The 27,582-nt window shown below is 43.8% G+C and overlaps 1 protein-coding gene across 1 annotated transcript in view; it reads left to right on the forward strand.

Annotated features, from left to right (window-relative positions):
* ITSN1 (intersectin 1) overlaps positions 1–27,582 on the forward strand; it is a 191,023-nt gene that overhangs the window by 26,668 nt on the left and 136,773 nt on the right. Inside the window, 4 exon segments of the mRNA XM_021070946.1 lie at positions 9,968–10,128; positions 19,270–19,449; positions 21,311–21,407; positions 24,422–24,522. Of these exon segments, the coding sequence (XP_020926605.1) occupies positions 9,968–10,128; positions 19,270–19,449; positions 21,311–21,407; positions 24,422–24,522 (539 nt within the window).

Here is a 27,582-nt window from a genome sequence, read left to right on the forward strand (position 1 = left end):
GTAACCTGCTCATACTTTGGGGCTACGATCTCTCCAATCTGAATTCTATTTTTTCCTTTTTTAATTTTGTCTTTTTAGGGCCACACCCGCGGCATGTGGAGGTTCCCAGGCTAGGGGTCTAATTGGAGCTATATCTATCTGCTGACCTACACCACAGCCACAGCAATGCCAAATCCGAGCCGCATCTGCAGCCTACATACACCACAGCTCATGGCAATGCCAGATCCTTAAACTACTGAGCAAGGCCAGGGATCAAACCCGCATCCTCATGGGTACTAGTCGGGTTGTTACCACTGTGCCAGCGCAGGAACTCCTCCAATGTGATTTCTGATTAAGAGTACAGGGAAACCTAAATTCTTCCTCAGAGGATGGAGTCACGTCAGTGTGTGTAATGTCAGGTTATGCTAGTGGCCAAAGATGATACGTCTTCCTAGAAATTATCTTACTAATTAATGCGCAACTGGAAGGAAACTGGCCAATATCCTATATCCTTCTGGCAGCTTAAATACTTAGCATCGTTTCACCCCTGGCCGGGTGTAGACACAGAGAGAGGAATGGGCAAGACCCTTGAAGGGAGAGGAAAGAAAGAGGTCAAATGAGGGCTTTGAAATCCATGGCAGGAGGGGCCACAGAAGTGGGAATTAGACGGAGAGAAATGAGGGAGAGGGAGGGAGCACGGCCTGCAAATAGACCCCGAGAGGAGGAGGAAGCCAGAGCCTCAAGGGCAAAAATTAGAGCGCCTTGGTGATCTGGTTCCAGGATGGGGTGTCACCTGTGTGACACCTTAGGCTACTTCTGAGTATGTCGGGAAGCCTGTCAGCCTCCAGCAAGATCAATTTGCCAAAGTCATTTGCCAAAAAAAATAGTCGTCCTGGACGTTTGTGTGTCTTCACCGTCTCAGTTCACGGCCCTGGGCATCTGTCCAGCTGCCGGTAACCTTTGGCCTGAGTCCTCTTTGCCTTGCTCTGCCCACCCAGTCCATCAGCATGACTTTTGACTCCATCTCAACCTGACCATTTCTTTCTGTCTCCTTTGCTGCCCGCCTGATTGGTCATCTTGGCTGGGCCCAGTGCTGGAGCATCCTGCCGGGAGCTGCTCTTTTATGCTTGCCTATTCTTGTGTGTGTGTGTGTGTGTGTGTGTCTTTTGCCCTTTTTAGAGCTGTACCCGCGGCATATGGAGGTTCCCAGGCTAGGGGTCTAATCATAGCTGCAGCTGTTGGCCTACGCCAGGGCCACAGCAACGCGAGATCCAAGCCACATTTGTGACCTACATCACAATTCATGGCAATGCCAGATCCTTAACCCACTGAGGGAGGCCAGGGATCGAACCCACAAACTCATGGTTCCTGGTCAGATTTGTTTCTGCTGCGCCACGACAGGAACTCCTACCCTTGCCTCTTCAGATTCCATTCTCCAAATGGCACCCAAACTATCTCTTTAAAAAGTACATCCATTTGGGAGTTCCCCGTGTGGCCCGTCTCTGCAGTGCCAGGATCGAGGTTCAATCTCTGGCCCAGCACAGTGGGTTTTAGGATCTAGCGCTGCTGCAGCTGCGGCATAGGTCACAACTGCAGCTTGAATCTGATCCCTGGCTTGGCAACTCCATGTGCCACGGGGCATTCAAAAAAGAAAAAAAAAAAAGTGTAAATCCATTTAAACCTCTCCATTGAGAAGAAACAAGTCATCAGTGAGGCCACAAGGCTGGGTAGGTACTGGCCCTTGCTCTTTCCCTCTTCTCTTGTTTTGTGCCACCCCTTCCTCTGTTGCTGTGCTCTGGTTTCACTGACCTTCTTTCGGTTTTTTAAATGGGTCCCTTTCGCCTCAGGGTCCTTGCTCTTGGTGTTTCCTCTTCCACAGTCAGCTCTTCCAGACCCTCCCAGCATCTGGCTGGTTACCCTGCAGGTTTCAGTTCCTGTGCCATCTCCCCAGAGACGGGTTTCCAGGCCACTAGTCTAAAGCAGTCCCTCTTCCCACCTGTTCCTGCCTGGCATCATTTCTTTCCCATCAACTTGATTTTTTTTTTTTTGGTCTTTTTGCCTTTTCTAGAGTCGCTCACATGCCATATGGAAGTTCCCAGGCTAGGGGTCCAACTGGAGCTGTAGCCACTGGCCTACACCACAGCCACAGCAACACCAGATCTGAGCCATGTCTGTGACCTACACCACAGCTCATGGCAACGCCGGATCCTCAACCCACTGATCAAGGCCAGGGATCGAACCCGCAACCTCATGGTTCCTAGTCAGATTCGTTAACCACTGAGCCACGATGGGAACTCCTCTTTTCTTTTTTGTCTTGTCTTGTCTTTTTAGGGCCACACCCACTTATGGATGTTCCCACGCTGGGGGTCACCTTGGCGCTTCAGCTGTCAACCTACACCACAGCCACAGTGACGCGGGATCCCAGCTGCATCTGTGGCCTGCACCACCGCTCCTGGCAACGCTAGATCCTTCACCCACTGAGCCAGGCCAGGGATCAAACTGCATCCTCCTGGATACTAGTTGGGTTCATTACCGCTGAACCACAACGGGAACTCTTTGGTTTTTTTTTCTTCATAGCACTTACCATCATGTGGAATAATCTGGCTCATTTTCTTGTTGACTGCCTGCCTGCCTGCCCTGAAACAAGCTCCGAGGGTAGGAACCTTGCCTGTCTTTCTTAGCTATAAGCCCAGTTCCTGGATAGAGACCTTAGTGTGTGCCCCCTTCAAAAAAAATTTGCTGGGTGAATAACCAACAGATGAAGGAGTGACAGGGCCCGATTAATCCGCACAGTGAGAGGTGAGCAGCCTGGGACGAGTTTTGTGGATAAGTGGGCTCCTGAAGGAAATCTGTCAGCTTCAGCTCCCATGAGTGAATGAGACGGAGCGAGAGGAGACCAGTCTTTCCCGCCAATCCTCTGAAACAGACAAGATTGTTTCAGAATTGCTACACTCATATCTGCCACAAACCCCAGACTCTTCAGGGGCTTTCAAGGTTACTTCACAGGTCTTTTGGTTATAGACTAAAGATGCATGAAGTATCATATTCAGAAATTCTTGGATTAGTTTTCTTCCCTCCCTTCCTATGTGGACATGTTACTTATTTAAAATACTATTAGGTGTATTTGTTTTTGTTTTTATTCAGTTTAGGGAGCCACGCTCATCTTGGTGAACTTAATTTTCTCCTTGAATACACTGCATATTAACAAGGTTCCCAAAGCCAAATTATGGAAAAGTATGAACCCAGAGAAGTCCCACCCCCTCTCCTAGTCTTTCTTCCTGTTCCCACGACTTTATTAGTTTCTTTTTATCTTTTCTTTGTTTATTTTTGTGGGAAAAAAGTATGGCCATACTATGTCTGTGAATTTATATTATTTTCTCAATTGTGGCTCAGCAGTAACAAACCATGAAGACCTGGGTTCCACCCCCGGCCTTGCTCAGTGGGTTAAGGACCCAGTGTTTCCGTGAGCTGTGATATAGGTTGCAGATGTGGCTTGGATCCCACGTTGCTGTGGCTGTGGCCTAGGCAGGCAGCTGCAGCTCCAATTTGACCCCTGGGAACTTGCATATGCCACAGGTGCAGCCCGAAAAAAGACAAAAAAATTTTTTTTCTCTTCCTTCTTACTTTGAAAGTTACCTCCTGTAAATGTTCTTTTGTTCTTTGCTTTTCTCACTTAGCAGTATATCCTGGAAATCACTCATATCAGTCCATAGAGATCTTCCTCATTTTCTTTTTATAGTTACATAATACTGTGGAAAATACACCATAGTTTATTCAACCACTCTCCTGGGTTATCTGCGTTCGGGTTATTTCTAATGTTTTGCAATTACAAATGAGGCAGCCAAGAATGAGTTAAGTCAGTATTTTTGTGTTGTTGCAGGTGTTTGTGCAGGGTGAATTCATAGGATTGAGTTACTGTGTTAAAGAGTAAATGCATATATAAATGAAGTATTTTTCCCCACCAGCAGTATCTGAGAGCAATATGTGGTTTATTTGTACAAATCAAACAAAACCCTTACCCTTCGTATTCAGCATACTTGTGGATCTTTTTTTTCCCCGCAACCATGCCTATTGTTAGTTATGGATTTTAATATCAGACTAAACATTACATTGAAGATCAGTTTGGGGAGTTCCCGTTGTGGCTCAGCAGTAACAAATCCGACTGGTATCCACGAGGATGTGGGTTCGATTCCTGGCCTCATGCAGTGGGTTAAGGATTCAATGTTGCGGTGAGCCATGGTGTAGGTCGCGGACACGGCTCGCATTTGGTGTTGCTGTGGCTGTGGTGTAGGCCAGCAGTTGTAGCTCTGATTTGACCCCTAGCCTGGGAGCCTCCATATGCCATGGGTATGGCCCGTAAAAAGATCAATTTGTTTTCAAGAGTCATAAATACCAACTGTTTGACTTATTTATATAGTAAAATTTTTTTCTTTTTTCTTTTTTTTTTTTTTTGGCCCTAGCCTATGGCCCGGGAAAGTTCTGGCACCAGGGGTGAAACCCACCCCACAGCTCTGACCCGAGTCACTGCAGTGACAACACTGGCTCCTTAATCTGTATGGAACTCTGTTTCATACTTTTTTGTGTGCACGTGTGCTTTTTAGGGTCGTACCTGCGGCATATGGAGGCTCCCAGGCTAGGGGTCTGATCAGAGCTACAGCTGCCAGCGTAGCTCACAGCAACTCGGGATCTGAACCACATCTTCGAGCTACACCACAGCCACAGTAACGCTGGATCCTTAACCCACTGAGCAAGGCCAGGGATCGAACCCACAACCTCATGGTTCCTAGTCAGATTCTTTTCTGCTGCTCCACGTTGGGAACTCCCATACTTTGTTTTAACTTTGGGAGTTTTGTGAATTTAATTTCAGAATTCCCAGACTTTTTCTTTTGGGGGGGCAACTATTAGAAATTCGTAAACTGAGAAGTAACTGAATAGGAGATGAAATGGATCACAGTGCTGAAATCATTATTTGCAGAGAAGCTTTGAGGAATAGAACTACAGTTCCAACTTTTTTAAAAAGATTACACAAAAGTGTCAAAAAAGAAGTTGTGGGATTTGGGTGGCTATCTAGAACCTAAGCATTAAGTGTTTCCTCTCTTGTCCCATTGAGGCTTCTCCTAATTAAGCCGTTACTAGAAATTCTTTTCTCCCGTGGCTCCCTCATTAACCCACACTGGATATTTTTGTTTCTGTCTAGAAAACATATTTTGGGGCAGTGTTGTGAAGAATAGGGAATGGGAGTCTATCTGCCTGATTTTTCTTTTTGAGTATGCATGTGGATTGTCGGGAATATCTATCCATGAAAACTATTTGAAATAGCTGAATATCTTTTTAAAAATATTTGGTAAATGAAAGAAGCTCACCATTCCATTTTCTTGATCTGAATTCCTTTGTAAAACCCGAAAGATAGTACAAAAATAGAACAGCCAGAGTTCAGTCTCAGTTATGATCATAGACACAGAAAATCAAAGCAAAATCTTAGCCAGTAGAATTCCACCATGTCTGGAGGCTATGACCAGCTTAGGTTTATGCTAGGGGTGCAAGATTGGTTGAGAATCAAGGCATTTCCTCAACATTATTGTATCAGCAGATAAGCAGAAAAAGAAAATGTGTGATCAGATCAGCAGGTGCTGATGCGATAAAAAATGTAATAACCATTTCTGTTAAGTAGAAAAAGGAACCACTTAAACCGGTCCGATTACTCTCTAACAGTCAGTACCAAATATTATTCTAAGCAATGGAACACTATGGCCATGTCACTTAAACTCAAAACTCAGCAGCAGGGGTGCTCACTTATTCAGTCAAGTCATAGAGGCAGTAAGACCAATAAAAAGAGGAATGGTGCAAATATTGGAAATGAAAGTTAACTCTTTTTGCTAGTTAGGTGATTGTGTAAGAGTCACAGAAGTTTAGTAAGATAGCTCAATATAACCAGCAGAAATGATTATTAAAAGCAAACTTTTCTCTCTGCCTGAAATAAACACCTAAATATAGAAATGGGGGACCTGTTCTATTTTAAAAAGTGACAGAAATGATACCATTCCGAAGAATACATTTAACAAGAAAAGTAATTACTTCCATGAAGAAAATGATATAATCTCGTTAAAGGAAATATTAGTAGAACTAAACATACGATTTTCTTTGGACAAACGATGAGGAACCTGTCAGATCTCTAAAAATTAGTGTATCTAATGCAGTTACATCTTGGAGTTCAATAGAATTGCTTATAGAGTAGATAAATTATCTTAAAGTTCATATGGAAAGAGAACAGCCGGAGTTCCCGACGTCACGCAGTGGTTAACGAATCCGACTAGGAACCATGAGGGTTGAGGGTTAGATACCAGAACATACCATAGAGGCAGTGTGATCAGATTATTGTCACATTGACCTGGAAATTGTTCACTCTGTTTCTGGAGTAGATAATCCAGAAATTGGTCTCATTTCATATAAACACTTAATAAACTACAAAAATATGTTTTACTTCAATGAGAAGAGGATGGATTAGTTAATAAATATTGCTGGGAAAGCTAGATACCATTTGAAGGAAATCTGGTTGAACCCTGGTATAACATACTTACATGCAGTTATGGTCTGTTTATAATTTTTGGCCAGATCCTTAACCCACTGAGCCACCAGGGAACTCTCACAGGTGGTTTAAAGATGGAAATGTAATAAAAATACTACAATCTTACAAAATAAATCTATGTGATAGAAGAAATACTATATATATGTGTATACACACATATATATATGTAGAATTTCTATACGGTAAGGATATAAAATGAACACAGTTTTGAAAGCCTTTCAACAGCTGACAGATAAACAGTTGATATGTAATATACAATGAGCTCTTTTAAAAGACAAGGAAAAGACATGCAGTCCATCAGAAAACTTGGCAAAGGATGTGAATGAGCAGTTCATGGAAGTTTGACTCCAAATGCTTCAGAAACATGGCAAGCAATGCTCAAGCCCACCAGCAGTGAGGGGAATTCAGATTCCGCTGGTGTGGTTTGCTGAGGGGGCTCATTGACCACAGGAAGCCCCGGCACTCCTTTCTGAGGCAGAAGGGCTGTTCCTGTAACCACAAGGTTCCTTCTCCAATTTTCCAACCTTTTAACATTTTCCTAAAGAGCAGTGTTGCACTTTTACAATTCTTACCATTATTAAAGGTTATGAAACTTTGTTGTTTTGTCACACTTTTTATTGTGACTCATGTTTTCTTACTTTCAGTTAACTTCAGCAATGTAGGGTTATTTCCTGTGTTACTTAATTTTCTTTTGTGGATGCTGTCTGAATATGGCTCGTTTAAAAGATGGCTAGGTGGAGTTCCCGTTGTGGCTCAGTGGTTGACGAATCTGACTAGGAACCATGAGGTTGCGGGTTCGATCCCTGGCCTTGCTCGGTGGGTTAAGGATCCAGCATTTCCCTGAGCTGTGGTGTAGGTCACAGATGTGGCTTGGATCCCGAGTTGCTGTGGCTATGGTGTAGGCTGGCGTCTACAGCTCCAATTCGACCCCTAGCCTGAGAACCTCCATATGCCACAGATGTGGCCCTAGAAAAGGAAAAAAGACAAAAAAAATAAAAGATGGGAGTTCCCGTCGTGGTGCAGTGGTTGGCGAATCCGACTGGGAATCATGAGGTTGAGGGTTCGGTCCCTGCCCTTGCTCAGTGGGTTGACGATCCGGCGTTGCTGTGAGCTGTGGTGTGGGTTGCAGACGCGGCTCTGATCCCGCGTTGCTGTGGCTCTGGTGTAGGCCGGTGGCTACAGCTCCGATTCAACCCCTAGCCTGGGAACCTCCATATGCCGTGGGAGCAGCCCAAGAAATAGCAAAAAAAAAAAAAAAAAAAAAAAAAAAAAAAAAGATGGCTAGGAGTTCTCCTTGGGTGCAGCAGGTTAAGGATCTGGCACTGTCACTGCAGTAGCTGGGGTCAGTCTTGTGGTGTGGGTTCAATCCCTGGCCTAGGAACTTTGGTGAGCATCACCAAAAAACCCCAAAAAAAGTCCCTTAAAAAGTAAAAGATAGCAAGTGATGGCATTTTAATTGGAATAGCTGGTCTTCACATTGGAAGTTTCAAATAAAACTTTTATGAAAATATGTTTAAAAAAATAAATCCTTGTGCCTTTATTATCCAGACTTCAACAATTGAAATTGAAATGAACATTTTTCATGCAAAAGAGGTGAAATCATGAATGTGCACAGTTTGGGTTTGTAAAATGTAGTTTCCGGTTGCAAGTGCCAGCCCTTGTCTTCCTTTTGCTTACGCTTCTTTGAGAGAAATACTTTACATGATAGGTCAGGGGAAGTAGCACTGGATCATTATTCTAAATAGCAAGCCCAAATGTAAGCACATTTGGTTAATTTTCACAGCTTTAAAAGTATTGCCAGTATAGAGAGTTCCCTTGTGGGGCAGCAGGTTAAAGATCTGGTGTCACTGCTATGGCCTAGGTTGCTACTGTAGCCTGGGTTTGATCTCTGGCCTGGGAATTTTTGCATGCCCGCAGATGTTGTGAGAAAAGTAAAGAAAAGAAAGGAAAAGTATGCAGATGCTGTAGCGTAGTGGAGCACAGCATGTCAAGTCCCCATGGTGAGGTTTATAGAACCCCACAGAGGAGGTGATGCAATCTAATCAAGTATCTAGAAATAAACTCTGTGTCTAAATACTTCCCCCCTCCCCATAGCTCTAGGGTCACATAATTCACATAACAATCCATGGTTTTAAAGTATACAGTTCATTGGTTTTTAGGTCTGTTCAGATTTCTGCAACCATTGCCACTGTCCAATTTAGATCATTTTCTTCTTTTTTCTTTTAGAGATTATTATTTATTAATAAAGCAGTACATGTATCATCATTAACATTATTGTAGTGCTTTGAAAACTGTATTTCAGTGTTATTGACATTCTTTGTAATCCTATGGGTTTTTTTTTTATTTTATTGGAATATAGTTGACTTATAATGCATTCGTTTCAGGTATTCAGCAAAGTGAATTGGTTATACATGCCATTTGGCTATGCGTCCCTACATAAAATAGATTATTTTCCAACTCCCACATAGATATTATAAACAATTGAGTGGATTTCCCTGAGCTATATAGTGGGTTCTTGCTAATCATCTATTTTATACAGTAATATGTATGTGCTATTCCCATTCTCCCAGTTCTCCCCATGCCCCTATGGTAACCATAAGATTGCCTTTGAAATCACTTGATTGCTTTTTAGATCGTTTTCTTTTTTTTTTTTTTTTTTTTTTTTTTTTTGGCTGCCCCATGGCATATGGAGTTTCTGGGCCAAGAATCCAATCCAAGCTGTACTTGCAACCTAAGCCACAGCTGCAGCAAAGCCGGATTCTTAACCCACTGTACAGGGCTGGGGATTGAACCTGTGTCCCTGTGCTCCCAAGACATGGCCAATTCTGATGTGCCACAGAGGGAAGTCCTAGTAAACCATTTTCATCATTCCAAGAAGGAACTGTATTTGATGTCCATAGTACATACCCTGACATTCAGAGTGAAAATTAGCCTTTGTATCCCATAAGGGTATCACAGTAACAACTATTGCATATTTATGTAAAATCTTGTTAGTTTTCCCCGACAGCTTGGTAAACTAGTTTCGTGGGTTTTTGTTTTTGTCTTTCTAGGGCCACACTCACTGCATGTGGAGGTTCCCAGGCTGGGGTCGAATTGGAACTGTAGCCACCGGCCTACACCACCGCCACAGCAACTCGGGATCCAAGCCAGTCTGCGACCTACACCACAGCTCACACCACTTCGGGATCCTTAACCACTGAGTGAGGCCAGGGATCGAACCCATGTCCTCTTGGATCCTGGTTGGGTTCACTACCTGCTGAGCCATGATGGGAACGCCTGTGTGTGTTTTGTTCTCCCCAGGCTCCCAGGAGCTGATTCTTTAGCTTTTGTGTGGGTGCGAATGGTTGGGGAGAGATTCCTTTAAGGTCACAGTCATTCTGAGCCTTTGCTGCCGGTTCGCAGGGCGCTGGCTGACATGAATAATGACGGAAGGATGGATCAAGTGGAGTTTTCCATAGCCATGAAACTCATCAAGCTGAAGCTCCAAGGCTATCAGCTCCCCTCCGCACTTCCCCCTGTCATGAAGCAGCAACCAGTTGCTATTTCTAGTGCACCAGCGTTCGGTGAGTCTGACAAGACATCAGGTCCTATGTTTCATTGTATGTTTTTAAAATAAGCATTTCCCCTTTTATCCCTCCCTTGCAGTTTGTAGCGTTGTGAAATTCTAGGAGGTATACTGTCTGAAAAATGACAGCCCTGCACAGAAAGTCACCGATGGAAGGGAAGAAGGTTCACCTTCTACCCCTGGGGGGAGAGTCATTAAAATGAAAAGCAAGGTGCAAATGGCTGGGGGAAAAGGAGCGAGCTTGCAGCGTGCGGCTGGCACCTACATCTGTCTTTCTCTTACTGGATTCTCGGCCCTCACGTTGTTACATGCTTCCTTTTCGCTTTCTGTTTTCAGACTGTCTTTATGTTTCCTCGTGTGTTTCCTTTCATTTATGGTATCTAGAAATATATATTTTCTTTGCAGTAGTGAGGCAACTTGGCCACGTTGCGTTCTTTCTTTGAACAAAATGCCACCAAGGGAAAAAAGGCCTATTATCTGGATCTAAACTATCATCCCATAAATGTCTTTTCAGCAGACGTTTTTCCTACAAATTAAAGGGTCATGAGTTGACCACGATTCCCAACAGTTTTGATTTCTTCTCTGTTCTCACCCTAGACTTTAATTATTTAGGTTGGTTGAAAGATTGCAGTAATCCGAGCTAACATCTCATTCATGGGAAAGTCCTTAGATAGTTTAAACAAACTACGAAAGTTGCAGAGAAGAGTTTCTTTCCCTCTCTCCATCCTGTTCTATCTGATGACTCGTGAGAAACTGGACATTTTGGGAGGAGCCAGTCAGTCATTCAGGTTGGCACTGATACCATTGATGATAAACCGAGGTACATAAATGCTGTGCTTTTACATAATAGATTCACTATTAAAAACAAACTCTGCATTGCCCTTCTCTGGATGACGTTGAGCCACCCATCTGGATTTTTTTTTTCTTTTTGTCTTTTATGGCCGCACCCGTGGCATATGGAAGTTCCCAGACTAGGGGCTGAATCGGAACTGCGGCTGCCAGCCTACACCGCAGCCACAGCAGTGCCAGCTCCAAACTGCATGTGCAGCCTACACTGCAGCTTGCAGCAATGCTGGATCCTTAACCCATTGACCAGTGCCAAGGATCGAACCTGCATCCTCATGGATACTCATCGGGTTCTTACTCTGCTGAGCCACAACGGGAACTCCAAGTCTGGATCTTTTCAAGGGAGAGATTAACAGGTTGGGGGTTAGGCAGGTAGGATAGTGATCCAGGAGAAGAAGGAAAAACTCAAAAAGTCATGTGATTGCAGGGCTAGGAAGAGTGGAAGTGGGCAGTGCTGGAGTCTCCACGGGACCCACCCCGCCCATGGTGTGTTCACAGCACCTAGCCCTCCATGAAGGAGCTTATTTAAAAGTGGAAGTTGCTCTGAATCTACAAGCCCGAAGGGGCTCGTAGCCAACATTTGGTCAGGACCCAAAGCAGCTAGAGGGTGTTTGGTTTGCTTTTGGCCTCTCTTCCGAGGCTGCAAGAAGAAACCTTGACCCTGGAGAAAGGGTCAGGTAACCACAGGCATCCCATTTCCTCTTTTTCTCTCAAACCCAGGGGTCAGTAATTCTTGCTCTGACATTTAATATGTCTTCTCTTATTCCATTCTGCTGTAGGAATTTCACCTCTAGGGATACTGCTGATATATTTTCAGGAGGTGTGGCCTCGCTGCCCAGAGGGTTTTACCGGCACTTGAGTCACCCGCCCCAGCTTCTAAGGGAAGCCAGGACTTCTAAACTGCCCTGCCCATCAGAACTCAACTCTTGGTCTTGGCTTTTCTTTTTTTTTCTTTTTTTCTTTTGTATTTTTTGTCTTTTTAGGGCCACGCCTGCAGCATATGGAGGTTCCCAGGCTATGGGTCGAATTGGAGCTGCAGCGGCCGGCCTACACCACAGCCACAGCAACTCAGGATCTGAACCATGTCTGCGACCTACACCATAGCTCACAGCAACACTGGATCCTTAGCCCACTGATCGAGGCCAGGGATGGAACCTGTGTCCTCATGGATACTAGTTGGGTTCCTTAATCGCTGAGCCACAGCAGGAACTCTTGGTCTTGGCTTTTCCACTGCCTTTCCTCCCATCATTCTCATCCCATCAGCCTTCTCAGTATACTGTTTATTAGAAGGGAATAACAGAAAATAAGAGGTTAAAAGTACATGGTCCTGGACTTCCCTGGTGGCTCAGCAGGTTAAGGATGCCATGTTATCACCACTATGGCTCGGGTTCGATCCCTGGCCTGGGAACTTTCACATGCTGTCGGCATGGCCAAAAATATAAAATAAAATAAATAAAATATGGATACTTAAAAAAAATAAAAATAAAAACAAAGTATGTGGTCCTAATCCTCTTTGCCCAAGTTGACTCACAGATTTAGCCTTTGCCACTAAATCTAGTTCTACCTCTCAGCTCAGCCCAAGGTAACTTTTTTCTTTATCCTTCTGGCCACTTAAAAATAGAATTTATTACCGTTATCATTATTTTCTAATTAACATTAGACATTTCTTCCCCCTTTTTTTGGCTGCCCTGCAGCATGTGGAGTTCCCGGGCCAGAGATCAGACCCGAGCTGTAGTTGTGAACTAAGCTGCAGCTGTGGCAACACTGGATCATTAACCCACTGTGCTGGGCCAGGGATCGAACCTGCGTCCCGGCACTCCCAAGTCGCCGCCAATCCTGTTGTCACAGTGGGAACTCCTAATTAATATCAGACGTCATCTGACCATGGATTTCCTAGCCCTGCGCCTTCTCATACAGTCTTTTATTTGGTCACAGCAGTAACCCTAGAAGTGAGGGGAAATTATTGGCCCTGTTATATAAATGGGAGAACTGAGATTCCAAGAAGTTTGAACAGTTTGCTTGAGACCATGTCTCTGAAAGGGAGGTTAGAGCCCATCCAAACTCCCAGTTTTCCTCGGGGCTCTTGGCTTCCTTGTTACCCTCGCTCTCTCATTATCACCAAGTCACCTGCGTGACATGGAGCCTTGGCACCCTCCCAAGGTTAAGGCAGGTGTTAGCGCCCTGTGGAGTGAAGGCTGGCTAGGGGTCCAGCAGTCATTTGGGTAAGAAGAGGAAAATGGGGTGCAGTGATGTCATGATCTGCCTGAGGGAACCCGGCTGTATTCCAGGACATTCTGTGAGTATGCCTGGTACCTTCTTCCCTCAGTGCATTTGTACACAGCATGCTGCTTCTTTTAGTCTGGACTCAAATGTTTCAAGGGGAGGTTGGTTTTTTTTGTTTTGTTTTGTTTTGTTTTTTGTTTTCAGTTCTTTTGCCAGAGTCCATGGTTTTACTGGATCCAACTAATATTTTAAAGCCCTGACAGTGTGTCCTAGTTGCTGGGAAAATGGTGATGAGCAGGCCATCATGGCTCCTGCTGCTCTGGAGCTGGTTGGCAAGTTGGAGGAAGCAAAGGGACAGACAATTCTATGAAACAGGGTAATATGTTCCAGACTGGTAGGACAGGGTAGTTAGGGAGAATTCTCTGAGGAGCTGACTTAGGGATGAGAGCCAGGCATGGAGAAAACCCCCAGGCAAAAGCGGCAGGTCCTAAGGCCAAACGTGGTGTGTGGGGAACAAAGATGAGAGCCTTGCAGATGAAGAGTCCTTAGGACTTAGGAGCTAAGGTAGGAGCCAGGTGGTTTGGGGCCTGATAAAGACTCTAGGATTTCTTTTTCTTGCTTTCTTGCTTTCTTTCTTTTTTTTTTTTTTTTGGTCTTTTCAGGGCCGCACCTACGGCATCTGGAGGTTCCCAGGCCAGGGGTCAAATCGGAGCTGAAGCCATTGGCCTACACCACAGCCACAGCAATGCGGGATCTAAGCCACATCTGCGACCTACACCACAGCTCACGGCAACGCCGGATCCTTAACCCACTGATCAAGGCCAGGGATCGAACCCGCAACCTCATGGTTCCTAGTCAGATTCGTTTCTAGTGCTCCCCGACGGGAACTCCTAGGACTTCTTTTTCTAAGTGTAGTTGAAGCTTTTAAGCAGCAGTGTGACTTGGTGGATGGACCCTTAGAAAAAAATAATAATCTGTCAGCTGAAGACTGGATTGCAGGGGCCACAAGAGTAGAACCAGGGAAATCTCTAAGGAGGCTTTTTCCCTAGGCGAGAGATAAGGGCGATTTAGGTCTGGGTGGTGGTAAAAGCAATGTGGACAGAGAGTAGAATTAGATTCACGACATCCTGTCTTGTGGAGGAACATAAATCCCACTTTTTTTTTTTTTGTCTTTTTAGGGCCGCACCCACAGCATATGGAGGTTCCCAGGTTAGGGGTCCAATCGGAGCTGTAGCTGGTGACCTACACCACAGCCAAAGCAATGCGGGATCCAAGCCGCATCTGCAACCTACACCACAGCTCACGGCAACCCCGGATCCTTAACCCACTGACCGAGGAGGGCAGGGATCGAACCTGCATCCTCATGGATGATAATCACATTCCTCCCCACTGAGCCATGATGGGAGCTTTGCAAATCCAATTTTGACCATATTAACTTGGGACCTAGATCATTTCCAAGTTGGGAGGTTGAGGAGGCAGGAGAACCTTTGTGTCTGTAACTCTGGAGGGACCTGTCAGCTCTGGGAGAGCTGAGCGTGGATGGCATCGAAAGCCCTGGGGCGGGATAAGGAACATAAAGGGTGAACGTTTTGAGGGTTTCAATCTTAAAAGGAACCAGAGGATATAAAAGGAGCATCTCATGCGTGGGTCCTCAGGGAAATGAAACTTAAGGACTGAGGGACTGCTCGGGCGTTTAGGGAAAACTGAAACTGACCTCTCGACCAGTGAACATCCACCACGAGTCTCTACCGTTCCTCAGGCCAGCAACCTTTCTGCCTGGACTCTGACTGAATTCCCTCGTCTTTGAAATCCTGTCCCCTCCGTCCAGCCCACCTCAAAGCCTCAAAGGACTCACCTGGAGCTTGCTACAATGGGGGTGTGTGTGTGTGTGTGTGTCCTAAATTGCAGTTCTTCTGCTCTTCCTGCATAAACTCAGTTTCTGGTCATTGAATCTTGCCTCAGTTTTCCTCTTGTTTAAGTTGACCAAGTATATGTAGTTTAGCTAGACTAGGCGGAAAACCTAGGACCAAGCCTCGACAGTCTGTGACATTGGAAGATCTAGTAATGGAAGAAGCCAGAAAGAGTGAAGTGGGAGGGGGTTGGTGTCCTAGTAGCCAAGAAAACGTGTTTGGTTTTTTTTTATTTATTTATTTTTGCTTTTTAGGGCTGCGCCTGCAGCCTATGGAGGTTCCCAGGCTAGGGGTTGAATCGGAGCTGCAGCTGCCAGCCTATGTCACAGCCACAGCAATACAGGATCTGAGCCCCATCTGTGACCTGCACCACAGCTCACAGCAACCCCAGATCCCCAACCCACTGAGTGAGGCCAGGGATTGACCCCGAAACCTCATGGTTCCTAGTCTGATTCATTTCCCCTGGGCCACAACGGGAACTCCAAGAAAACATGTTTTAAGGAGTGAGGGCTTCATTGTTTTTGAGTTGCTTCTGAGGGGTGGAGTAAAAATCGGATGGAAGAGTGAGTTTGGGCCTGACCCTGACAAGCAGTCTCACTGGAGTGGGTAGATGAAAGCCCGCAGGAGGCTGAGTAGGGAGGAGAGGTTAACTGTTTGGGGGGCAAGGGGAGAAGCTGAAGGAGCATGTCAGCTGAAAGGTGGTGTATGTAGGGTGGGACACGCACCCATATTTTTAGAGTAAAGAGGAAAAACTCAGTGGTTGAGGAGAGAGGGGAAGATTTCAAGATATGAGAGAGGAATGTCATCTAAGACACAGCCTCTGGTAGATGTGTTTATTTAGAAATATTCAGGAGTTCCCATTGTGGCTCAGTGGTTAACAAATCTGATTAGGAACCATGAGGTTGCAGGTTCAATCCCTGGCCTCGCTCAGTGGCTAAGGATCTGGCGTTGCGGTGAGCTGTGGTGTAGGTCGTAGATGTGGCTCGGATCCCGTGTTGCTGTGGCTCTGGCGTAGGCCGACGGCTAGAGCTCCTTTTAGACCTCTAGCCTGGGAACCTCTATATGCCGTGGGAGCGGCCCAAGAAATGGCAAAAAGACAGAAAAAAAAAAAAAAGAAGAAAAGAAAAGAATGACAATGATTGTGCTTGGGATAGAAGACCTGAGCGATCGGGAGCGATCTGGTCCCTCTGAACCCTCCACACTGATCCTACAAGGCCCCTTTTGGAATAAGATCCCATGCTGAGCAGGTATGACTGTGAGTGGAATAAAGATTAAACAGGGCCATGGCACAAAGTCAGGAGAAGGTCCAGACCAAAGGGGAGGATGAGAACAGATCCCGGAAATCCAGGATGCAGGGCTCACACCAAAAGGAGCATCAGGAAGTATCTGGCCAGGTCACATCCCACACAAAGTTATGATTAGAAAAAAGAATGAAGAGCGGAGTAACACCCCTTTGGACAATGACAGGACACCGTAATCTGCCCTTTCACAACAAGCCGAAGGATACTAAGAAAATGATGCAAGTCGTGAAAGACTGCCATAAATCAGGATTTTAAAACCTTAGAAATCAGGTGGGCGCTCAGGAAAGAATGAGAAATAAAAGTCATTGCAGAATGAAGACTGAACCAGAAGCAACACAAGAGAAGACTGAAGAGAAATAGATACAAAGAGGAAGATGTCAACCCCACAAGGAAATGAAAAAAGATAAAAAGAATTTAAGAAAAAGTGGCAAACATTAAAGGCACAGGGAAGTGAATAGATGGTTGGTTGGGGTCCCCGAAGAAGAAAGCAAAAGCCAGGGAGTTGAGTGAATGAGCAAAACTAGTTCAAGACAGCTTTGTTGAGATAAACGATCGAAACTAAATTTGAAAAAAAATACAGCCTATGCCCTCAAAGATTGAATCAGAGATTCAATCAACACTAAGATGCTTTCTAGTAACCCCAAAAATGATTTGGGCACAAAGAGAAAGAAAGCACGGGCTCTGAGAGAAAGAAAAGTAGAATACCTCTTCAGGCTTTTTTTTTTTTCCGGCAGCATTTATGCCAGAAGGAAATGGGTTGACATATTTAGGATTCTCAAGGAAAGAATCATCCAAGAATTCTGTGTCCAGAAAAACCACACCGACCAATTTTCCACGTCTCGGGGCACTCACTTAGTATCTTATAATTAAATTCAATTCTGATGCTAACTCTGGCAGTTAGCATTGGATTCCACAGGTTCAAGGGCTCAGACCCACAAGACCGACCTCACTTGAGACATGAGTCACAAGTCATGGGTCCCTGGGTACCCACCCATGCTTTTGTCTGACCTGCCTACAGAGTCAGAGGCTCCCACAAACCCTTTGTTCCTTTCTGTAGTTTGCTGGAAGGGCTCACAAAACTTAGGGACACAGTTACAGTTGCTGCTGTGTTATAAGAGATAGGATGAAGGATACAGATGAACAGGCAAATGGAGAGATGCATAAGGCGAGGTCCAGAAGGGTCCTGAGTGCAGGAGCTTCTGTCCCCGTGGAGTTGGGGCTGCACCACCCTCCCAGCACAGAGATATGTTCCCCAGCTGGCAGCTCTCCAAATCTTGTTGAGCAGGACTTTTCTGGAGGCTTCATGAAGTAAGTGGACACAACTGATTGAATCAACAACCTTTTGGTTAGCTTCCTCTCCAGCCCCTCTGCCCTCCCCTGAGGTCTCTGTGTGGCTGAGTATGGAGTGAGATGTCTAATGCTGTGGTCCTTCCCCTGACCAGCCCCCATCCCCACAGCTACTTAGGGGTCCCCAGTCACCATATTCAAACACAGAAGACTTTCTTACCACTGCAGAGAGTCCAGGGATCTTTGGAACTCTTGTGTCTGGAACCAGGGACCAGGATCAAGTATTTTGAGAAAAGACAGGTTAATTAAAAGGGTTTAGAAGCTCTGCCAGGAACCAGGACCTGGACACAAAGACCAGATATATATATATCTGGTATATGGAGGTATACACACACACACACACATATATATACATATATATATATATTATATCACAATATCACTCCTTGAGATAGAGAAATTAAAAAGAAACATGTTATTTTAGTCCTGAAGTTCCAGTGTGGCTCAGGGAGTTAAGAAGCTGACATAGTGCCCATGAGGATTCGGTTTGCCAGAGCCACAGCAACACCAGATCCGAGCTGCATCTGTAACCTACACCACAGCTCACAGCTCAGTGGGCTAAGGAGTTGGCGTTGACACGAACTGCAACATAGGTTGCAGATGCAGCTCGGATCTGGCATTGCCATGGTTGTGGCATAGGTTGCAGCTGCAGCTCCGATTCAACTCCTAGTCTAGGAACTTACATATGCCGCAGATGTGGCTCTAAAAGGAAAAAAGCATAACCTCCCCCAAAACCCCACATATTTTAGTCCTATCATTTCTTCATTTTTTGATTAGAGTATTTCTATAAAGAGAAACTTTCTCATCAAATGTTTGGTTATCTGAGGTTCAGTATATAAAGCAAAGACAAGATAAAATGTTTGATTTATTTTCTGCCTTTATCAACTAGCTTTCAAAATAAATTGATTTCCTGTGATGACCAATTAGTTTTTTAAAAATATCATTGTTTATTTATTAATTGAATTCTCTTTGGCAGCTTTCCATCCATGGCAGTTATTATTCTTACTGACCCTCAGCTTTGGCCAGTAGATCCCTCTCTAAGTTGAGTCTTCAGCACTTTTGAGACAGCCCTTGACAATTTTTAGTACTCTTCACAATGATTAATCTGAATTCACATTTTATTTTATTTTTTTTGTCTTTTGTCCTTTTATGGCCGCACTCGTAGCATATGGAGGTTCCCAGGCTAGGGGTCTAATCAGAGCTATTGCTGCCGGCCTACGCCAGAGCCACAGCAACACCAGATCCGAGCTGCATCTATAACCTACACCACAGCTCACCGCAACGCCAGATCCTTAGCCACTGAGCGAGGCCAGGGATCAAACCTGCAACCTCATGGTTCCTAGTCGGATTGTTTCTGCTGCGCCATGACAGGAACTCCATGAATTCACATTTTAAATGGGACTCCCTTACAGCTGCAAAGGGATTTTCTTCTTCCTGCAACCCTGGATTCATTATCACTGCATGCTGAAATGTGGTTCCGTGTGAATTTTGTTGGGATTTTTCCATTCCTAGGTATTGGAGGCATCGCCAGCATGCCGCCACTGACCGCTGTTGCTCCCGTGCCAATGGGTTCCATTCCAGTTGTGGGAAGGTCGCCCCCCCTTGTGTCTTCTGTTCCTGCAGCAGGAGTGCCTCCCTTGGCCAATGGGGCACCCCCTGTCATCCAGCCTCTGCCTGCGTTCGCTCATCCTGGTAGGTGACCCGCTGAGACCACAGGCTGAACTTTTACATGTGTGTTGCTCTTCGTTCTTATCAGGTCTCCTGTTCTCACTTTCTCATTGTACTTAAATGGTATTTTATTTCAGAAGAAATTTAAATTACCTTTTTTTTTTTTTTTTTTTTTTTCCATCTGATGTCTCATTTGGGGTATGTGATAGGCTAGAGAAAAGAAAAGGAGAATGAAGTGCAGAAGCCTCTGGGTGCCCCTGTGCACAGAGATGAAGGCAAGAGTTAAAACCAAGAGCACACTTTCCATTTTGGAGCTTGATGAGAGCAGTTCAAGTGTGAACAGTATTTGAACACTTTTTATGGCCATGTATCACTTACTACTTTTTTTCAGCTGCCGTGAATTGCTGATAAACAAGCCAGTCCCTTAGGAGGAGAATTATGTGGGAGACAAAAAAAAAAAAAAAAAAAAAAAGAACATTGCCTTTTTTTTTTTTTTTTTTTTTTTTCCGTTGAGGAGGTGGAGTGAATCTGGCCCAGAGGGAGAAGGAAGTCTATTGAATGACTAAATATATTGAGGTTATAGTATTACATGCTTGCTTAATTGAACAAAGGATTAAAAAGTACCTGGTTTAGTTAATTTCATTTTGAGACTTTATTCAAAGTCTTTTTCCCTTTAGTTAAAGGAAAGCATAAACTTCAGACATAGATAGGCTTAGTCTAACAAATCTGAACAGATTCATATCAATGTGGAAAGGTGGTGTTGTTTTTAAGTCCTTTAGATGTGTCTGAGTAAGTTTAGTAGGGATTAACAGTATAGTTGGAGCCTTATGTGTGAATCTGCCTATGCCCCTGGAGTTATTACATCTGTCAGGATGTGTCTCTGAGTTACAGCATCTAAGTGGACCTCTGTTTTTTGGGTGTTTTTTTTTGGGGGGGGGTCTCTTGTCTTTTTAGGACTGCACCTGTAGCATATGGAGGTTCCCAAGCTAGGGGGTCTAACTCAGAGCTGTTGCTGTTGGCCTACGCCACAGCCACAACAACGCAGAATCCGAGCCGAGGCTGCAACCTACCCCACAGCTCACAGCAACGCCGGATCCTTAACCCACTGAGTGAGACCAAGGATTGAACCTGCATCTTTGTGGATACTAGCTGGGTTCGATAACTTCTGAGCCCTGACGGGAACTCCCATCAAAGTGTGGACCTCTTGCTTTTAAGATGGTCTAGTCACGTGTAGTTCATTTTTCATTGGTGGCCGTGGCTGCAGGTGTGATGGCAGCTGACAAAGCGTTTGCGATTATTTTACCAATAGTATCAGTGAATCCACGTAATGTGTCCTCTTTTCTTTTATGGCTAATGGTGAATGTTGAGACAGCAGGCAGGAGTGAGGGGACTGTGGCTGAGGCTCAGCGTTTTCTTCCTGACACACAGCTAACCAGCCTGAATGAGACTCAGACACAGAAGCTGGCTCTGCCTAGCATCACATGCTATCTGGCCGAGATGACGTCTGTGACTTTTTGGCTATTACATCTGGAACTAATACTTCAGCTCCTTCAGTGCCGTCCAGAGTATGCCATCTATTTAAGCTGTTCCTTCTGTAACTGTTGGAATACATCGTATAAAACGTGATACTAAATGTTTAATGGAGAGTCAGACTTTATGGATATAAACATTACTACTTAGTAAGATGATTTTCTGAAGAAACAAGTAAAACGTTTTTGGCTAGAGGGCAGGAAGCAAGGAGGGAGTAACTCTTTTTGAGTACAGAATGGTGGGAAGGGAGGATAATTTCTGCCTCAGATTTGATGACTGCATTTTAATTTTTATAAGGGAAACATTTCTAATTTTTGGAGAAGGAAAATTATTCAACATTTGTTTATCTTTACAGCAGCCACATTGCCAAAGAGTTCTTCCTTTAGTAGATCTGGTCCAGGGTCCCAGTTAAACACTAAATTACAGAAGGCACAATCATTTGACGTGGCTAGGTAAGTTTGCTTGTTTTCAAATGGGCGGTTTGGTTAAAGCCATTATCCGATTAACTCATGAATTTGACATGAATTAGCTATGTATTCCTTATCTTTTTTTATTTCATAGAATGCTCATAATTTTATTAATTCTGGATAATGTTACTAGGTTTTTTTAATTTATTGTACAGGTGACAGAATCAGGGACTCTACTTTTCCTTTAAAAGCTTTGCTTTTTCTTTTAAGAGGATGATAAATAGGGAGTAGCAAATGTTTAAAATTTTAAAAATAGAACTTTAGGGTATGAGAGGAAAAAAAAATGAACTATTTGGTGTCAGTCATCTACAAGTTCATGTGTAAAAAATTTTATATGAAGATTAGAGCCCAAACTGTCCTTATTTAAATTTTATCTCAGATAATCTTACGGAGTTTGTGTGGCTTATTAATAAAACTGGAGATCAGGATTTATCAAATGAGTTATTCTGATTAGTGGACAGTTGTTATTAATCAAACAGGTGACGCAATTTTGGTAAAGCTCACATGACCTGTTTGCCTGTATTTTGGCCAATCTTGGTTCGTACTATCTTTTTTTTTTTTTTTTTTTTTTGCTTTTTTTGCTTTAAGGGCCACATCCAGGGCACATGGAGGTTCCCAGGCTAGGGGTCAAATTGGACCTACACCTGGCAACCTACACCACAGCCACAGCAATGCAAGATCCAAGCCGCGTCTGTGACCTACATCATAGCTCACAGCAACGCTGGATCCTTAACCCACTGAGCAAGGCCAGGGATCAAACATGTGTCCTCATAGATGCTAGTCTCATTTGTTTCAACTGAGCCACAACGGGAACGCCTTTGGTAGCTATCTTTTAAAAAATATAAATTCTAGCAGCTTTTTGTAACGTGGCATCTAACTTCTTGCTGAAGGAGTTTTTACGTCCCTTTAAAGCCTCAAGAATTTGGCAGAAAACTCTGAGTTGATAAGTGTAATCTCGGACACCTTCTGTGTAAGAGCCTGCACGCCTCAGGTGCAGGAGACAGATAATTAGCTTCTTGGCAAATAGGCAAGAGTTGGAGTCAGCAAAATATTAGTTCAAAATGACAGAGTTGTTGCAGACGTATGCTCAGCGGAGTAGACCTCGGTAAGTGTTTTATGGAGAAATTTATAAACATCGAAAAGGTAACTTTGTATAGTATCTTTGAAGTGCTTGGGAGCTGTTTCTGTGCTTTACGTTTGTATAGGACATTGGCAGAAAAGTGCATAGATAACACACATAAGTGATGACTAAGAGGTGGCTTGTGATTAAAATTTCACTGTAACGTGAGAAGTGGATATTTTTGCTGAAGTGAACGGAAACTGCCAACAGGGCGTTAGTTGTACCCTGTCCCGGAAGTGGGGCACCACGTTTACTGTCAGCTCTGCCATCACCTTTACATCGACCATCCGGCTCTTACTAAGTGTCACACCAACCAGTGTGGCCCTGCAGGGGAACTGATGGGAGGGACTAGTCACTGAGGAGGTCTTTACCCAAACAGGCTGCTGGCAGGGGTTTCCTCAGGTCAGGGCAAAGGACAGTCAGCACTGGATCGGAGGCAGAAGCAGAACCCCCTTCCTCTCGGCACCGCCGACTGATCACCATCCTGGGAATGTTCTTTTCTTTTCTTCTGGGAGGTTCCATTGATGGGAATTTTAACTTCCAGAAGGAAAGAATTTCACTTCATTAAGAAATATATCCTGGAGTTCCCGTTGTGGCGCAGTGGTTAACGAAACTGACTAGGAACCATGAGGTTGCGGGTTTGGGCCCTGGCCTTGCTCAGTGGGTTAAGGATCTGGCGTTGCCCTGAGCTGTCGTGTAGGTTGCAGATGCGGCTCGGATCCTGCGTTGCTGTGGCTCTGGTGTAGGCCAGCAGCTACAGCTCCGATTCAACCCCTAGCCTGGGAACCTTGATATGCCGAGGGAGCAGCCCAAGAAATGGCAAAAAGACAAAAAAAAAAAAAAAAAAAAAAAAGAAAGAAAAAGAAAGAAATACATCCTGGAGTTCCTTTCGTGGCACAGAGGAAACGAATCCGACTAGGAACCATGAGGTTTTGGGTTCGATCCCTGGCCTTGCTCAGTGGGTTAAGGATCCGGCATTGCCCTGAGTTGTGGTGTAGGTCGCAGATGCAGCTCGGATCCTGCATTACTGTGGCTGTGTCATAGGCTGGCAGCTGTAGGTCCGATTCCATCCCTAGCCTCCTAACGTCCATGTGCTGCAGGTATGGCCCCGAAAAACAAAACAAAACAAAGAAATATATCCTGTATTTTGGTGTATAGAAAGTTAAACATTTTAAGGAATTAATACATTTAAAGGCAATTATTTGTTTGCCACCAGCACTGCTGTTTTATTTTATTTCATTTCATTCTTTTTAGGGCCACACCCGCTGCAAAGGAAGGTCCTGGGCTAGGGGTTGAATTGGAGCTGCAGTTGCCAGCCTACACTGCAGCCAAGTAACATTGAATCTGAGCCGAATCTGTGACCTACACTGCAGATTGCAGCAACACTGAATCTTTAACCTACTAAGCAAGGCCAGGAATCAAACCTGCATCCTCATGGATGCTAGTTGGGTTCTTAACCCACTGAGCCACAACGGGAACTTCTATTTTTTATTTTTAGCACTTCTTTTTAAACCACAGGAGGGCTGTTCTAGAAGTTTGGAAAAGCCTGGACATAATTGTATCACCTCAGTTCCAAGGAGACTTTCCATTCTTTTGTAGAACCTGAGGTGATTAAATTCCATATAAACTTGACATAGTTACTTGGTCTGTTGTGTTTACCCTTGATTCTGAAAAAACAATGAGTTTAGCTGTTTTAAGAGAAAGCTTCACATAACCTTAAACAATGGAAAATAGTCATTACAGAAAGTTGAGAAATAGTGATTAGAAAGTGAATAAAATATGAAAGCTAGTTTTCTAGAGAAGTTCTTGGCTTACTGTTTTTAAAGAACCAAATGGGCTATTCCTTATCGTTAACCTATTTTTCCTCTCTTTTCACCAGTGTCCCTTCCGCAGCAGAATGGGCGGTTCCTCAGTCATCCAGACTGAAATACAGACAGTTATTCAATAGTCATGACAAAACCATGAGTGGACACTTAACAGGTACTGACAAATAAGAATTAATTCAATGAAATATGCCCTTTGCTCTAAATGCACATTATTTCCAGGTGTTGGGCCAAAGATGTTCCCAGTGTCTTTCTCTGTTAACTTTTTTTTCTAAACAATGTTCTCATCTGTTAATAATGCCATAGTTAACCTTTTTTTCCAGTACCTCAGGCTTTTGCCCCACTGCATCTTGGTAACTGGAACCCAGACCAAGGATCCCCCAGCACACCAAATGCCACAAGTGTGCGAATTAAAGCACCAGCAAAGAAACGCCTGCTATGAACAAAAATTGGTTCATGTCCTTAAGTCCAGTTTCGTAGATGAACCTGAAACTGCTAACTCAGTCAGTGTTTGTGGTAGTGCATAGGGTGAAAGGTAAATGGCTGGGGAGTTTGCAGCCTGGCCTCGCCACTACCTGGAGGTCACTTTGCCTGTTTGGATCTTATTTCTTCATGTATAAATGACTAGAATTAAGTTATTTGGTCTCTATGATTTTAAAAAAAGATTGCGTTGTCTACATGAGAAGGGTGAAACAGATTTTATGATACTGTCCATATCCATTTAAAATTGATTAGGAGTTCTGGTGTGGCTCAGCGGTAACGAATACGACTAGTATTCGTGAGGACTCAGGTTCAATCCCTGGCCTCACTGAGTGGGTCCAGGATCCGGCATTGCCATGAGCTGTGGTGTAGGTCATAGGTGCAGCTCGGATTCTGAGTTGCTGTGGCTGTAGCTCTGGTGTAGGCCGGCAGCTACAGCTCCAATGGGACCCCTGGCCTGGGAATATGCCACAGGAAAATTAAAAAATAATAATAATAATAAGTAAATAAATAATAAAATTGGTTAGAGAGTTATAAAGAAATGCATAATTTGAAGAAAGACTTGTGATACATGAAAGAAAAAATGTCGCTTTTCTTTAATAAAAATGAAAGAAGAGGAGAATAAGTTAACTTTTCTGGGTAGAAAAGCACTGATACACAAAACACTTAAAATTTTTCAAAAAATTTTATTTAAAAAAAAATTTTTTTTTTGTTTTTTGTCTTTTTGCCATTTCTTGGGCCACTCTCATGGCATATGGAGGTTCCCAGGCTAGGGGTCCAATCGGAGCTGTAGCCACTGGCCTACGCCAGAGCCACAGCAACTCGGGATCTGAGCCATGTCTGCGACCTACACCACAGCTCACAGCAATGCTGGATCCTTAACCCACGGAGCAAGGCCAGGGATCGAACCTGCAACATCATGCTTCCTAGTCGGATTCGTTAACCACTGCGCCACGATGGGAACTCCCCCCAAATTTTTTTAAATTGCTTTTATTGATAATAAAGTAATTGCATATTTAGTATTTTTGAACTTTGTGCTCTACCTACTTCATATCCATAAGATTTATAACTGTGAATGTTATAAACATATATTTTTAGTTTGGAGAGTTGATTGTTATCATTTGCTGGCACACTAATAATTATAAAGCCCTCTTTGCTATTTCTCCTCTTGGCATCTTTCTAGTTTCTTTCTCTCTCTCTCTTTCTCTCTCTCTCTCTCTTTTTTTTAAATTAAAGTATAGTTGATTTACAGTATTGTGTCAATTTCTGCTGTATAGCATAGTGACCCAGTCGTATATACATGTACAGTCTTTTTCTCATACTATCTTCTTTCATGTTCTATCCCAAGTGATTGGCTATAGTTCCCTGTGCTGTACAGCAGGACTCATTTCTTATCTATTCTGAATGGAATAGTTTGCATCTACCAACCCCATGCTCCCTGTTCATCCCAATCCCAAGGGTAACTACAAGTTACCCTTTTCTTTTTTTTTTTAATTAAAAAATTTTTTTCCCACATTTATTTTCTGATTCTTCCCATCTTTTTTTATTTTATTTTTTGGCTATTGCTTACAATTCCAATTTTTAATTCCAAAAGAAAAATTCATCCTTGTTTAGAAGTGTCAGGATTGGGTGAAACTTGGAAGGGTTCTGATCTTATCTTGAACTCTGTCCCAGTAAAGAACCTCAGCAGTCATTTCAAATAAGCATACATTTTATCTGAAAGGGTGAATAATAAGGATACACAGATTCTCTGCATGCCTTGCTCACTCTGCCGAAGCAGGAGCTGTCACTTCTGTACACAAGCATGAAAAACCAGGCAAGCTTATGTGGGCACTGAAGGAATATTCAACGGTGTAGTTTTAAATACTGTTTAACATGATTTGACACCAGTGCATCATACAAACCTACATTGTCAGTGGATCTGAAAACACTTCTTCAAACATGGTTGGTGTTAGCTGTGAGTTCCTTAAAATAGTATTCACATGCGATACTGATGCAGAAATTCTGTTTTCTGGATAGAGTGTTTTATGACTGAAGTGTAATATTTATATCCTAAAGGCAGTGACCCAGCACTTAAATGTTTAGGAGTTTTAATATCTGAGGCAGGAAATAAACTTTGAAATATAGGGAAGAGCAAGCAGATTTTTGCTACTGCTTATCTGTATTCTTATTACTATTTTGTCCTAGAAAGAATTTAAGGTGGGAATTTCTTTCTTTCTTTCTTTCTTTCTTCCTTCCTTCCTTCCTTCCTTCCTTCCTTCCTTCCTTCCTTCCTTCCTTCCTTCCTTCCTTTCTTTCTTTCTTTCTTTCTTTCTTTCTTTCTTTCTTTCTTTCTTTCTTTCTCTCTCTCTCTCTCTCTCTCTCTCTTTCTTTCTTTATTTCGCATCTCTAGGCAGATGGAGTTCCCGGGCCAGGGATCAGATCCAAGCAGCAGTTGTGACCTAAGCCACAGCTGTAGCAACACCAAGTCCTTTAACCCACTGTGCCAGGCTGGGGACTGCTGATTCTATTGTGCCACAGTGAGAGCGCCAGGAATTTACTTTTTATTTAAAAAAATTTTTTTCTGTTTTTACAGCTACAGCCTTGGCATATGGAGGTTCCCAGGCTAGGAGCTACAGCTGCTGGCTTATGACAACAGCAACAGCAATGCCAGATCCGAGCCACATCTGTGACTTACACCACAGCTCAGGGCAATGCCGGATCTTTAACCTACTGAGTGAGGCCAGGGATCGAACCT

Source organism: Sus scrofa, chromosome 13 (assembly GCF_000003025.6).
Source record: "Sus scrofa isolate TJ Tabasco breed Duroc chromosome 13, Sscrofa11.1, whole genome shotgun sequence".
NCBI classification, from domain to species: Eukaryota; Metazoa; Chordata; class Mammalia; order Artiodactyla; family Suidae; genus Sus; species Sus scrofa.